At 38.9% G+C, this 16113-nt stretch overlaps 1 protein-coding gene across 1 annotated transcript; it reads left to right on the top strand.

Annotated features, from left to right (window-relative positions):
• Positions 1 to 274: 274 nt before the first annotated feature.
• On the top strand, positions 275 to 9408 carry LOC129820686 (CD276 antigen-like). Its single transcript, XM_055877536.1, has 7 exons — positions 275 to 535; positions 1137 to 1195; positions 2821 to 3189; positions 3373 to 3648; positions 4097 to 4186; positions 4308 to 4388; positions 7358 to 9408. The coding sequence occupies exons 2-7, from the start codon at positions 1138 to 1140 to the stop codon at positions 7384 to 7386; spliced, it is 903 nt and encodes a 300-aa protein (XP_055733511.1). The 5' UTR covers positions 275 to 535; position 1137; the 3' UTR covers positions 7387 to 9408.
• The last annotated feature ends 6705 nt before the right edge of the window (positions 9409 to 16113 follow it).

Genomic DNA, 16113 nt, shown 5'->3' with positions numbered 1-16113 from the left:
ACTTTTTTTGGTTGCCACAATGTAGAAAATAGTAAAAATAACTTTTGACTGGTAGTGTATAAATGAACTGTTCTGAACTGTTTTGGATGGGAAGCATGAGGACGCCTTAAAGGGGAATTTGGTTCTGTCATGGCAACACCACGTTTTTATCATAAACATTATCCAAACCACAAGCTAGAACGAGTGCATTTTCATTTAACTGGTAGAATTGGGAAGTTTGAGCTTCCTGTTTACAGTCAGTGGTGTAGTGCTGCCTTTGCACAGAGGAGCGATGCTCGGCCACTTCTCAGAATGGTGCTATGTCTCGCAAGTTGCGCAGTCAGTTGACTACAATTATTTATTTTTTTACACCATTTCAGCAGCGCAAAAGATTTGAGGCTGATCCAAAATCAAAAAGCCTCGTCTTGGTGACTGGAGGAGAGGGGTGTGGCTCATTCATAGCAGAGGCGTATCATCACCAAAGTTCATTCTGTCTGCCAGTCTGATCCGTCAGGACACAGGCAGGATTATCATCTGTAAAGGCTTCCGTCTACTGGTGAGTTCTTCCTCTTGGTAGTGTGCTACATGAGGATATGGGAATGCTTTTTAAAAACTCTTCTATGATCTTATAAAGAAGTGTTTGCTTCTTTGATGAACTGAAAGCTGGCTTGAAATCAACTTCCTTGTAACTTTTGTTTGTGTTTAAAGTTGAACGTTTCTCTGTGAAGCTCCCATATCTTGTCCATATCAGCTTTTTAAATCAAACTAGAAAAGGAATAACAAAGCTCAGCAGTAGCTCAACAACAATGTGTCAGTTATGTTAAGAAAAGTTATATATTAACTTTTGTAGGCCGTCATTGTAAATAAGAATTTGTTCTTAACTGACTTGCCTAGTTAAAAAAGGTTAGATAAAAAATACACAGTTGCAGTGTCAACGTGCCAATGTGTCAAAGTTCTTGCTACTGAGGGTGATAGCCGACAGGCTATTTGACATGGTATATACAGACTATGCTGAATGTGATTGTCACTTCAGAATGAAATGGTATCCACTTCTTTATGAAATCTCCTCTTTCCTTTCCTTTTGGACTTGCATAAACTTCCCATTTAATAGACAAGGTTGTTCATTTAACTATTTTGCTACTGATTTCTTCCCTTAGAATGGTCTGCATTCATCTCAAAATGGCTGTTGGGATTATCTTAGTTGTTCTGCTGTATGGTAAGTTTCCACAGCTAAGTTCACTACTGTTTTCATTCATCAATATAGACAGCCACGAGGTTATAGGCCAGCAGCCGCTCTGGTTTCAATCTAGTGTACACTATGAGCTGAGCACCATGCGGCTACACATACTGACTCTGTAGATTTCATTGTCCAAACCGGTGTTAGTAAGGACAACCTTGTTATCAGAAAGGGAAGAAGAAGAAAAAAAAGGAAGTCTCACTATAAAACTGGTCTTGGATTGTGAAAGCTGTTTGACGTCAATGAAGACGTCGACCTTTCGGATTTTAGCCAGTGGATTTCTTCAGAACTGCAAAATCGATGTAGTGTGTCCCCACGGGCATGATTTAAAAAAAAAAAAATAACTATGTGACAAATGCACAAAAGCAAATATGGGTGTCTTTTCCATATCAATGGAGCATCATTTTTTGTTGTTTTGTTTTTGTACATTTGTCAATGAGCTCTGGCAGGATGTGGCGTACACCTCTCACAGACACAGGAGTGTTCACTCTGAGACAGAGTTCTGGAGACAGTACTTCTCACTAGGAGGGTGATAGAGTTGTGAACATTAACAGTTTAGAGGATACAGCACCACGTCATCTATTACCGTATGGTGATTGACTATTTATAATCATTTCAACTTGTTCTTATAAAATATGATGAACTATTAGCTGTGCCTGATTCTAATCAGAGCTGGACGTTTTTACGGAGTCACGACCTCTCGCTCGCTGTTATCAACCACATCTACGGTGGAGCCGTAAGCAGAGGCAGGTCCTCTGCTGTAGCCAGGTTTACACTAGATTAGATAGCCCTACCAACACCTTGGTTACCTGGCTCTTGAATTGTGACAGAACAGTAGGCCTGTATCTTATTCAGACAAATGAAGACTATGCATTTCTATTGAAGTCAAAATTAGTCCAATATTTGAACAGAAAGCATCCCGCAGCTGTAGCAGACATGGAAAGCATGTTTTTAAAACTAGGCAAGTCAGTTAGGAACAAATTCCTATTTACAATGACGGCCTACCCCGGCTAAACCCGGACGACGCTGGGCCAATTATGTGCTGCCCTATTGGACTCCCAATCACGGCCGGATGTGATTCAGCCTGGATTCAAACCAGGGACTGTAGTGTCGCCTCTTGCACTGAGATGCAGTGCTTTAGACCGCTGCGCCACTCCTGAATCCAAATGGTTTACCATATTCTATGTGAACTTCTTTCTGTATACTCGCTAGCTACTCCTCTCTAACACAATAGTGCTTTCAGAGTGGAATCCAATGTTGGAAAAAATGGGTGAAAGGAACTTCCAGCAGTTGGTTGAGTCGGCCTGAGAAGTTTCCCAACAGCAGGGTGAGCAGGGAACCACCAGCCTGACTCAAACAACTCTGAGTCACAACTGGGAATAGAGAGAGGCAGGAAAGTCCCAGGCTTGTAGTTGTAGTACTTAAAAATAATATGCCAGGTCCATTTCCCTTTTATAATCTGCACCAAACATGTCATCTCTTTGAGGCCTCAATTTCGTTACATCACAGTGAAAGTTCTCCGATGGGTCAAACAGAAAATGTCTTATTAGCATGGTAAATGTGGAGTTCCGTTTGAACTAACTCTTGCCTCTATGTTTGGAAAGTTATTTCAGTAGTTTCATCAACACACCCGAAGAAGAAAACCGTCGTTGGAATCATCGGACAGCCCGTCCTTCTGCCCTGTGGTCGCTCCAAATTGGCAACTCCCAACTACCCAACAAGAACCAGAATATACTGGCAAGATTTAATCCCCAGAGTGCTGCACGTTTTCAAAGATGGAAACGAGGAGTATGACCACCAACACCCTTTGTACAACAACAGAACAACAATTAACACAGATCAGTTGGCTTCTGGAAATCTGTCACTCCTGCTCAACCCAGTCATTGTCCGAGACAATCGCCTGACCTGCGATGTTATTCTAATAATCAATGGCGCAACATCAAAAGAGTGCCAAATCACTGTCAATGTAACAGGTAGGCTATGGCTTAGAGAGATATTGTTAAATCAGGCTCATGTTGGGTGGGACTGGAACATAATGGTGCTTTAGCTCATAATATAAAAATCATATCCTGTTCTGGAAACATCTCCATTAACTATCAATGCATCTGTCTCATAATTACGCCCGTTCTGGCTTTGTCCCATTGTGCTCCCTGCAGCGAGTTACCAAAAGCCCAAGCTGACATTAAACGTCACAGACATGACGCTTGTGTGCAGCACCCACGGAGGCTTCCCTGAATACCAGGTGACATGGAGGACCCATAACCGTACTCTGGAGCGTCACAAGGCTGTCAACAAGACCACCCAGGATCCTGGAACAGGAACGTACAACATCAGTAGTCGAGTGAATGTGACAGAGGGACAACATATAACCTGCAGTATCTACAACCCCATCCTCAATGAGACCCAGAGTAGCTTTATCGTCATACAAGCCTGTGAGTTCTACCATCCAGTGAATGTACAGAGACAGTGAGGCCGACTCACTTCAGTTACACTGCTGTAATTACAAAGATTTTAATCTAATTTAGACCAGTAAACGAGACCATTTCACCTCAACTAGAGGAGCTGCATTGCATGATGTCTGTCAAATGTTTCAGGTCACTTGACAAATGTGTAGATATCACAGGTCAGACAGAGGTGCAAGCAAGTACAGCTCAAACCCAATGGCGCTCAGACACCGCCCCCTAGTGGATAGGCTCAGTTGTGATCATTTTAAATGAGCTCCATAAATGTCTATGTTTTGTCTTTGTCAACACCAGGATAAGCAAACGGTATACAACTAAGGGAACATGTTAGATTAGTCGTTTCCAGGAGAAAACTAAATCACAGCGTTCATGTTTTCTTGTTCATGTACAACATGGTCTTCACATTGTGTCTTTACAGCCAAAGAGGAAAACCATTTACTGAAATGTATCCTGCTGGCAGTTTGCCCATTGGTCATGTTGTTGATTGCGGTCATTCTCTGTTTAAAATGTGAGTCTCATTCTTTTCATTATGAATTTACTTACAGTAGTAAGCTGGTGTTGTGTAACTCAATAAGGATCAAGGTAGAGTTATTTATTGTAAAAGTGGGCATACTGTTTTGTTACTGCAGACCCCAACTTCAGGAAGCCATGGAGGAAGATGATCCATTGCTGTCCTGAACCTGAACCTGAAAACACTGCAGAAGAACCAGGTGAGTTGTATACTGCACTATAGTATATCTGTATAACTTACTATAGTATATCTGTATAACCTACTATAGTGTACCTGTATAACTTACTATAGTATATCTGTATAACTTACTATAGTATATCTGTATAACCTACTATAGTGTACCTGTATAACTTACTATAGTATATCTGTATAACCTACTATAGTATATCTGTATAACCTACTATAGTATATCTGTATAACTTACTATAGTATATCTGTATAACCTACTATAGTATATCTGTATAACCTACTATAGTATATCTGTATAACTTACTATAGTATATCTGTATAACTTACTATATTATATCTGTATAACTTCCTATAGTATATCTGTAATACTTACTATAGTGTACCTGTAATACTTACTATATTATATCTGTATAACTTACTATATTATATCTGTATAACTTACTATAGTGTACCTGTATAACTTCCTATAGTATATTTGTATAACTTACTATAGTATATCAGTAATACTTACTATAGTATATCTGTATAACTTACTATATTATATGTGTATAACCTACTATAGTATATCTGTAATACTTACTATAGTATATCTGTAATACTTACTATAGTATATCTGTATAACTTACTATATTATATCTGTATAACCTACTATAGTATATCTGTAATACTTACTATAGTATATCTGTAATACTTACTATATTATATCTGTATAACCTACTATAGTATAGCTGTATAACCTACTATATTATATCTGTATAACTTACTATAGTATATCTGTATAACTTACTATAGTATATCTGTATAACCTACTATAGTGTACCTGTATAACTTACTATAGTATATCTGTATAACTTACTATAGTATATCTGTATAACTTACTATAGCGTATCTGTTGACGGATTTTGGGTAGTAACTCCTAAACTTGGGACAGGGTTAATTATCTGGTATACTATTGAAATATTGAGTGCTTAGGGTTAGAGGGTCTACACCAGAAGTTAATGGTTATCTATAGGAGGAAGGTGTATAGTGGGTGCAATAAAGCTTGGAATGTGTTGAGCGCTAGGAAAGCGATCACGCGTGTGTCAGACATTGATAAGAAGAGTGAGCACTTTGGGTCAGAGGTCAGATGAAAAGAGGAAGAAGAGACATCACTAAGGTTCTGTCTAGCAACAGGGATGCATTGGCTGTTCAGATGTGTGGGAGGAGACTCAGCCTAGGAGGAAGGGTTACATATCAGTGCTTGTGTGAATTGTCTAATGCAGCTGTATTGATCCTCTGGGAAGAATAAACTTAGTGTCCGTCAAGTTTTTACTCTGAAAATTTAAACCTAACACTGTATAACTTACTATAGTGTACCTGTATAACTTACTATAGTGTACCTGTATAACTTACTATAGTATATCTGTATAACTTACTATAGTATATCTGTATAACTTACTATAGTGTACCTGTATAACTTACTATAGTATATCTGTATAACTTACTATAGTATATCTGTATAACTTACTATATTGTACCTGTATAACTTACTATAGTATATCTGTATAACTTACTATAGTATATCTGTATAACTTACTACAGTATATCTGTATAACTTACTATAGTGTACCTGTATAACTTACTATAGTATATCTGTATAACTTACTATAGTGTACCTGTATAACTTACTATAGTATATCTGTATAACTTACTATAGTATATCTGTATAACTTACTACAGTATATCTGTATAACTTACTATAGTGTACCTGTATAACTTACTATAGTATATCTGTAATACTTACTATAGTATATCTGTATAACTTACTATAGTATATCTGTATAACTTACTATAGTATATCTGTATAACTTACTATAGTATACCTGTATAACTTACTATAGTGTACCTGTATAACTTACTATAGTATATCTGTAATACTTACTATAGTATATCTGTATAACTTACTATAGTATATCTGTATAACTTACTATAGTATATCTGTATAACTTACTATAGTATATCTGTATAACTTACTATAGTGTACCTGTATAACTTACTATAGTATATCTGTATAACTTACTATAGTATACCTGTATAACTTACTATAGTATATTTGTATAACTTACTATAGTATACCTGTATAACTTACTATAGTATATCTGTATAACTTACTATAGTATACCTGTATAACTTACTATAGTGTACAGTGGCTTGTGAAAGTATTCACCTCCTAGGCATTTTTCCTATTTTGTTGCCTTACAACCTGGAATTAAAATAGATTTTTATTTTTTATTTTTATCATTTGATTTACACAACATGCCTACCACTTTGAAGATGTAAAATATTTTTGGGGGTGAAACAAACAAGAAATGAGACAAAAAAAACGGAAAACTTGATCGTGCATAACTATTCATAACTTTTTTAAATAATGGATTTAACGGTGCTCCGTGGGATGTTCAAAGTTTCTGATATTTTTTTATAACTCAACCCTGATCTGAACTTCTCCACAACTTTGTCCCTGATCTGTTTGGAGATCTCCTTGATCTTCATGGTGTCGCTTGCTTAGTGGTGCCCCTTTGCTTAGTGGTGTCTAATAAGATATAAGATAAGATCATGTGACAGATCATGTGACACTTAGATTGCACACAGGTGGACTAATTATGTTCCTTCTGAAGGTAATTGGTTGTACCAGATCTTATTTAGGGGCTTCATAGCAAAGGGGGTGAATACATATGCACGCACCACTTTTCCGTTGTACATTTTTTTTTTTACGTTTTTGAAACAAGTTATTTTTTTAAAATCTTTTTTTTCCATATTTTTTTGTATGTCCATTACATGAAATCCAAATAAAAATCGAATTAAATTACAGGTTGTAATGCAACAAAATAGGAAAAATGCCAAGGGGTGTGAACACTTTTGCAAGGCACTGTATATGCTGTATAACTTACTATAGTCTATCTGTATATCTTTCATATCTAGTCTCTGATTTGTCTTTTGCAGAAATTGCAGAATTGAATCCACAACATTAGAAATCAACTCCCAGAATCCTCCAGTGGTGAGGAAGACGACAAGTTACTGCGTTGCTGGTGCATACGGCTGGACAAAACGAGGACATTGGTACTGTAAAACAATTGAGAGCCGTACTGCTACCAGTAATCTTCCATTGAAGCTGATATATGATGCCAGTGATCGAGGTCCAATATCCAGCGTTTAGGTCCAGGTGTTTATACAAAATAATTGACTAAATGTAAGGAGAGATCAAATTGAGATGCTAAGATATATGAAACACTTGAAGAAATGAACCCAGACACAGATACAGTCAATATCAAACTGGACACACAAGAGGTGTTGTTGAACAGTGAACCTGTCACTGAATCTGAATGTGTTGCGTTATAAGGAAAGTGGTTTTGTCATAATGTGTTTTAGTATTGTCTATATGTCCCAACATATCATAGACAATGAAGAAAGAAACAATCACACCTCATTCAAACTTAGACAGGTACGGATAGAGATCACAGGAGGTTGGTGGCACCTTTTATTGGGGAGGACGGCCTCGTGGTAATGGCTGGAGCGGAATCAGTGGAATGGTATCAATTATATCAAACACATGGTTTGATGCCATTCCATTCGCTAAGGTCCAGACATTATTATGAGACGTCCTCCCCTCAACAGCCTCCACTGGTAGAGATTCAGGTACTTTCTGTATCTAACTTGCAAGTCTGTCGTTCATCGCTGTAGTGAATGTCATGTCTCACTGTATTTTTATGGCTGAGTTAATGTCATGTCTCACTGTATTTTATGGCCGAGTGAATGTCATGTCTCACTGTATTTCATGGCTGAGTGAATGTCATGTCTCACCGTATTTTTATGGCTGAGTTAATGTCATGTCTCACTGTATTTTATGGCCGAGTTAATGTCATGTCTCACTGTATTTTATGGCCGAGTGAATGTCATGTCTCACTGTATTTTATGGCCGAGTGAATGTCATGTCTCACTGTATTTTATGGCTGAGTGAATGTCCTATCTCACTGTATTTTATGGCTGAGTGAATGTCATGTCTCACTGTATTTTTATGGCTGAGTGAATGTCATGTCTCACCGTATTTTTATGGCTGAGTGAATGTCATGTCTCACTGTATTTTTATGGCCGAGTGAATGTCATGTCTCACTGTATTTTATGGCCGAGTGAATGTCATGTCTCACTGTATTTTATGGCTGAGTGAATGTCATGTCTCGTTGATGGAAGCTGTTACAGTGCCTATAGAAAGTTGACACTCCCCTTAGATTTTTTCACATTCCGTTGCTTTACAAAGCCTGCTCGCCTCTACAGGATTGGTTGGTCCCCCTCGGGACGGTTGAGCTAACGTAGGCTAGTGCGATTAGCATGAGGTTGTAAGTAACAAGAACATTTTCCAGGAAATAGATATATCTGATATTGGCAGAAAGCTTAAATTCTAGTTAATCTAACTGCACTGTCACATTACAAAGCCTGCTAGCTAAAAAAGTTACCTCACAATGAAAGATAAATGATTATAGAATATAATTATAGAATTATAGAATATAACTATGTGAACTCCAGAGCGCTGGCCGCTTGCGGGTTACCCTATGCTACACTCAGTTAGATCAGGCTACTCAACGTGTTTTATAGAGTTTTTATTTGTTTTGTCTTTTTTTTTTTTTGGAGGGGGTTTACAGGAACAATATATATTTCAATTAATATATTCTGTGTATATAACATGTACCTGTGGGCTGCCACCCAAATGAAAAACTAAAGTAAGAAATACATACAGAGAAACGATCATATTGATCAAGAAATATTTTGTAAAAGTATAATTGATATGTAAATAAACAAAACCTGCAACCCTGCATACCTCTTTCTGCCCCTCCCACCCACCACTTTTCTCCTAAGCCCCTCCCTCCTCTACTAGTCCCCTGAACATTTTATTGATTGATTTCACCTTTATTTAACCAGGTAGGCAAGTTGAGAACAAGTTCTCATTTACAATTGCGACCTGGCCAAGATAAAGCAAAGCAGTTTGACACACACAACAACACAGAGTTACACGTGGAGTAAAACAAACATACAGTCAATAATACAGTAGAAAAATAAGTCTATATACAATGTGAGCAAATTAGGTGAGATAAGGGTTAAATATTAGGGATAAAGGTTGCTTGTCAACTGAGGATGTTTTTACCCCCCCCTCCCGAGAAACACCTTCCGATACCGCCTCTTCCACATGGGCCTGGAAGCAAAGATAGTATCATGCTGAATAGCCACCACTAGTCAGCCCCCCCCTCCCCCCAATTGCTACAGTTAATAATATGTATATGTTTTATTTTAATTATTACTTCTATTGTTTTGGTGGCAGGTAGCCTAGTGATCAGAGCATTGGATCAAATCCCTGAGCTGACAAGGTAAAAATTCTGTCGTTCTGCCCCTGAACAAGTTCACTGTTCCTAGGCCGTCATTGAAAATATGAATTTGTTCTTAACTGACTTGCCTCGTAAAATAAATGGTTGGAGGTCTGATGGTTAATATTTAGACTGTACCCTGTAATTACATCTGCAAATCTGGACATCTGACTAATAAACTTAGATATTTTTTATATTATTGTATTTAAATGTTGTTATATATTTTTACACTCCAGATACAAACTTATACAATGAACAACAACTTACAGACACACACAAACAATGACTACATCTCATCTGCCCAGACATGCATTCTCACACCCCCATTCCTAGTGCCTGCGTGGTCACACCCCCATTCCTAGTGCCTGCATGGTCACGCCCCCATTCCTAGTGCCTGCGTGGTCACGCCCCCATTCCTAGTGCCTGCGTGGTCACGCCCCCATTCCTAGTGCCTGCGTGGTCACACCCCCATTCCTAGTGCCTGCGTGGTCACGCCCCCATTCCTAGTGCCTGCGTGGTCACACCCCCATTCCTAGAGCCTACATGGTCACACCCCCAAATCCTAGTGCCTGCGTGGTCACACCCCCATTCCTAGTGCCTGCGTGGTCACACCCCCATTCCTAGTGCCTACATGGTCACGCCCCCATTCCTAGTGCCTACATGGTCACACCCCCATTCCTAGTGCCTGCGTGGTCACACTCCCATTCCTAGTGCCTACATGGTCACACCCCCATCCCTAGTGCCTACGTGGTCACACCCCCATCCCTAGTGCCTGCGTGGTCACACCCCCATTTCTAGTGCCTACGTGGTCACACCTCCATTCCTAGTGCCTGCGTGGTCACACCCCCATCCCTAATGCCTGCATTACTGTTTGCCACTTGGCCTTAAATTGTACCAATTTGTTTTTCTATGACGGCCATGCTATTTCAATATTTTAGTATAAATTTTTTCAAGATGAGTGATGAGAAGAGAATTGTCCAGACCATTGGGTATCTCAATACACCCCCATATGCCATGTCTTGAAATATGCAGTCAATGGATTAAAGGTTAGTTTACATTGTAATCAATCTGACAGGCAACTTTTTAGCTCCGCCCACAACTTCCGAACTTTATAGTATTCCCAGAAATGATGAATTATTGAGTCATTATTCTCTGTCGTTGTGTTGTACATTTTGTGAATTTTGTCTCTTGTAATAAATTCTATATGTTAGTTTAAACTGGATTAAGCATAAAATGTTAGTTAACTGTAATTGCGTGAGTTATGCTCCAACTTTCCCTGGATCTTGTGCCAAAAAACTGTGTCAGTTTTTTAAAGTCTTCGTTCCAGTAGTTTCTATGTTTTTCTAAGAGATTGTCGGTTGGATATACTCTCTGCAAGCTTTTGTATATCTTACCTATCATATAAACATCCTTGTCTATCTCCAATAAGATTCCCTCAAGGTTGCTCTGATGCCCAAAATATTTCAAATCTAAAAGTTGTGATACAGTATGTGACTTTTAATCTACATTGGTCAGTCCAAAAGTAGTTTTTAATTCTATCATGGAAATATAAATGTATTTCCTGTTACCAAGTCATTTATGTTTTTATGACTATAGTTTTCCATGTGTACCAATTTATCTGTGAATTCTGAAAAGCTATCCAAGGATTGTTCCATAAGGTTGTATTTATAGGGAGTGATATTTATTCTTGGTGGGGTAATTAGTATTCCTGAAAATAAATACAAACATTTTGTCAGCCATGCCATTCTAAAGAGGTTTATTCTACCTGTAAGATTTATAGGAAGATGATTCCATTTAATTAGAGCTGCTATGATATTGTTGAGTAATGGAATAAAGTTATCTTTAAATATTTGTTGTTTGTTGTCCCTTATTCAGCAACCCCCCCCCTTCAGCCCCCCCCAACCCCCCCAAACACTGTAATTTTTATTCAGACATTTGGAACAACACAAATAAATAATCATAACATTTAAAACTATACAAATATATACAAAAATAAGACTCATAAATATCAAAAAGAAGTAATAAAGACAGAAACAAATTGTTGTATATAAATACAAATAAAAAAGAGAATGGAATTATTACACTATTACCCTATTGCTAACAAAAAAGACTAATAAAACTAAATTGCACAAATCCTATACCAGACAAATCCACAAATAGAATAACACACTTATAAAGACGAGAACCCGATTATTATACTATTGCACTTCAAACATTAAACACACAAACTAAATTGCACAACTGCCATCTAAACCCTGACCTTTCTTGCCTTCCTTGATGCAAAGTCCTCAATTACATAATCATAAGAAATCTGCCCAGCAATTGCATGGTTAATACTGATGACAGCAAGGCCACTAAGGCGTTCCTGTGACATGGTGGACCTCAGGTAGAATTTGATGAAAAGCTTTGAAAAGCTCCTCTGTGCTTCAGCTACGTTCGCTAGAAGAGTAAGACGTATTCTGAGAGCAGTCCACAAATGTGGATACATTTCTGAGAGCTCCCTTTACGTGTATAAATATCAGCAGGTCAAGCAGGGTCATGGTCTTCGATGGCAAGTCAGGCAAGTTCTTCAATTCCTGTGCAAGATCTCTGCCATCCAAGTCTGAGTGTTCTTCATAGTGCAGTGTCACACTAAGGGCCTCACATTGTTCTGTCAGCTCCTCATTTGAGAGACTTTGGGTGGTTGTTACTCTCCGTGCTAATGTTTTAACAATATCTAATATTTCTGAGCGGGTAATCTCTGTTTATAGTGATTCTTTTTTTGTCTGCTGATAGTTGCTTCAGAGTTGTTGAGTCTAAGGCTATTGGATCCGTCCAACTGTTGTTTAATTCTGAGTTACAGTGCTTATAAAATTGTCATGAATTGCGTTGTTTCTAATTACCACTTTTGTATCTTTATCTTAAAAAATTATAGCTGGTTTAGCATGTATTAATGTTGTGAGAGCTGCAAGATATTTACCAGGTTTATTTGCCATTTAAGCAGTAGGCTTTATTTGAGTTTAACCTGTAGTTGTTGGCTCTCTTCAAAAGTAAAAGATCGTATTCCTGCTGTTCAGAAAATTGATTTTCTTTATCTTGTAAAGATTTTTTTTATGGACATTTTCTAAGATAGTGATTTCTTTATTTTGAAGTTCAATTTCTGAATCAAATTGAACTTTTGCAGAGCATGAGTTTATACAGCAGCTCAACTGATTTTAGAAGTGGAGCGGACAAACAAGAAAGATTTAAAAGAATAATATCCAGTTGAATAAACACTCCAAACAGCCTACCCGACCACTCGGAGGCGACGGCATGGTCCTTAAGCATCGTTTTGTAACACAATTTAATGATAAAACTGGGGAGGACAAAAATGCAATTTTAGAATGTGCGTCCCTGAGTTGATCATTTACCTAATGTACGCCTTAAAGGCATCCCAAATTATGTCGGGGGTCGGTTTTTCTCTGTCCTCTATGTCTACATTTGTAATGGTAAAGGTTAGATTTTTTTTTAAACGTATTTAATACATTTTGGGTCCAGAAGATGCGCTCGGTTCATTCTCCAAATTCTGTTGCTAAGTGTATTTTCGATTGGTGTAATTAAGCAGGATACTGGAGAATGATCCGATATCACTATATCATTAATTTTTTAATTCAGGAAATGATTGAGTGTGTTTTTGGAAATACAAATTTTGTCAACTCTTGAATAGCTTTTCTTACTTTGAGAAAAAAATGAATAGCATTTTGCAGTTGTGAATAGTAATCTCCAGGTGTCCTGTAAATTATTTATAGAAATAACATCTGTCAATCTTATCAAATGTATGATTTAGGTCACCTGCTAAAATAATATTTCCTTTCTGGATTTGATCTATTCTAAAAACACCAGATTTGCTCCTGGTGTGATATACAATGAAATCAATGTGTATTTTTCAGAATGTAAGGTACAATTCAACATTATAAAATGTCCTTCTTGGTCCATTATGCTGGGATATAAGGGCAAATTGTGGATTGTTATTTAACAGGATGCCTACACCTCTGCTGCCACCTACTAGAGTAGGTGGCAGTATAGACCTCTTCAAGCCAGCTCCTCATTAAATGTTCAACTTCTAATTTGTTAAGAATGTAACTCTCCCATCCTTGACCCCCAAGCCAAGCACCTTTACCCACCCAGGATATCCCAACTGCCATTTTTTCCTCCTCTCTTCTTATAATGTATGCCATTTATCACTTTAATCAAAAGCAATTTACAGTCATGCATGCATACAATTTACATATGGGTTATTGAACCCATGGCCTTTTGCTTTACAAGCACTGTGCTCTACCAAGTGAGTCACAAAAGGACCATTCTTAATTCTCAAGCACATTTACACCCATCTATTCATCGATTTACTCATCTATATTCCTTTATTCACACACATCATATCCCCTATGCCTCCACACACCCATTCACTTCCACCCTCCTACACATATTCATATTCACCCTCTGTCACTCTCCCATTCACATACACCCTCTCGCCCACACACACAAACATCCCAAAAACAATTATTGACTTACATGCTATATTTCCTCTTTTGTATTGTCTTGTCAATGTCCATGTATTGGGGGAGGGGGAAGGAATATTGTCTCAGTATATGATAAACTGACCTTGGGCATCCAGTGGCGTGTATTCATGGATGCCAAGGGAAGCTGGGCTTCCCCCAAAAAAAATTTGAAGAAAAAAATAATATAAAATAATTTATCTTCCGTCTCTCTCTGTTTCATAATTTTCCTTCAATTCGCCAGAGTCTGAATCTATCTCACCGGAGAAAGCATCTGAACGAACGAAACAGTGCCCCTCTGTATGTGTAGCCCGTCTATCCAAGGCTTTCTGGTCAAAAATAGTATGATATTTTTGCCGCCGGTAGCATTGAATGCAAGCGAAGCCAGCGAGCATTTGGACTCCCTTGATAAAAAAAACAAGTAAAATAATAACAAATCAGCATTGAGCGAAACTGAGTGAGCTCAACTGTGATTGGTCCTGGCACACCAAAAAAAAAGTGTCAAGGGAAGCCAGCAATGGCCAAACATCATTGACAGAAGAAACTTGAATTGTTGCATCTCGTTGTACTGTTGTCCTGCGTTGGCTAGTAAAATGTACCTTTCCTAAATTAGCCATTGATGGAGATAGGGATTTGGACTTCATTTTTCATTCTGGACAATGATTACAATGCCGATTCTGATCCAACCATGAATTCATACATTGTGCCCCTGGTCTGAGAGGTGTGAACATATGTAACTAGATGCAGTAGGCTAATGTTGACTAATGTTAACTAGTGTTAACTAGCTGGCTCATCAAAAGGAAGATAGGCTAGCAAAAAAGCATCTTAGCCTAGGAAAACATAAACTAAAAGCGTGAACTGTATGACAGAGTGATAGACCGTTTTGGTAATATGATTGAGACGAGGATGGGATTGCCGTTTCTCTACAAGTAGGGTGAGTCAACATGTTCTTTCTACTTACACACACACACAGATATCAGTATTGTGGACAGCCACATGATATTTAGCCTACGTTGATTGGATTAAATTGTTTTTGGAATATTTCAGTTGTCACCGTATTAGACTAAGCGTAGGTGATTTGACGATGTTGAAATGGTGGTGGAATAGTGTAGGCAGGCAGAATAGGGCAGGCAGAGGATCGTAATCCAGGAGAGTCAGGCAGGTACAGGAGGGCAGGCAGAGGATCGTAATCCAGGAGAGTCAGGCAGGTACAGGAGGGCAGGAAGAGGATCGTAATCCAGGAGAGTCAGGCAGGTACAGGAGGGCAGGAAGAGGATCGTAATCCAGGAGAGTCAGGCAGGTACAGGAGGGCAGGCAGAGGATCGTAATCCAGGAGAGTCAGGCAGGTACAGGAGGGGAGGAAGAGGATCGTAATCCAGGAGAGTCAGGCAGGTACAGGAGGGCAGGCAGAGGATCGTAATCCAGGAGAGTCAGGCAGGTACAGGAGGGCAGGAAGAGGATCGTAATCCAGGAGAGTCAGGCAGGTACAGGAGGGCAGGCAGAGGATCGTAATCCAGGAGTCAGGCAGGTACAGGAGGGCAGGCAGAGGATCGTAATCCAGGAGAGTCAGGCAGGTACAGGAGGGCAGGAAGAGGATCGTAATCCAGGAGAGTCAGGCAGGTACAGGAGGGCAGGCAGAGGATCGTAATCCAGGAGAGTCAGGCAGGTGGAGGGCAGGCAGAGGATCGTAATCCAGGAGAGTCAGGCAGGTGGAGGGCAGGCAGAGGATCGTAATACAGGAGAGTCAGGCAGGTACAGGAGGGCAGGCAGAGGATCGTAATCCAGGAGAGTCAGGCAGGTGGAGGGCAGGCCGAGGATCGTAAATCAGGAG

This window comes from Salvelinus fontinalis, chromosome 23 (assembly GCF_029448725.1).
Source record: "Salvelinus fontinalis isolate EN_2023a chromosome 23, ASM2944872v1, whole genome shotgun sequence".
Lineage (NCBI taxonomy): Eukaryota > Metazoa > Chordata > Actinopteri > Salmoniformes > Salmonidae > Salvelinus > Salvelinus fontinalis.
This window is presented reverse-complemented; position numbering and strand designations above follow the sequence as displayed.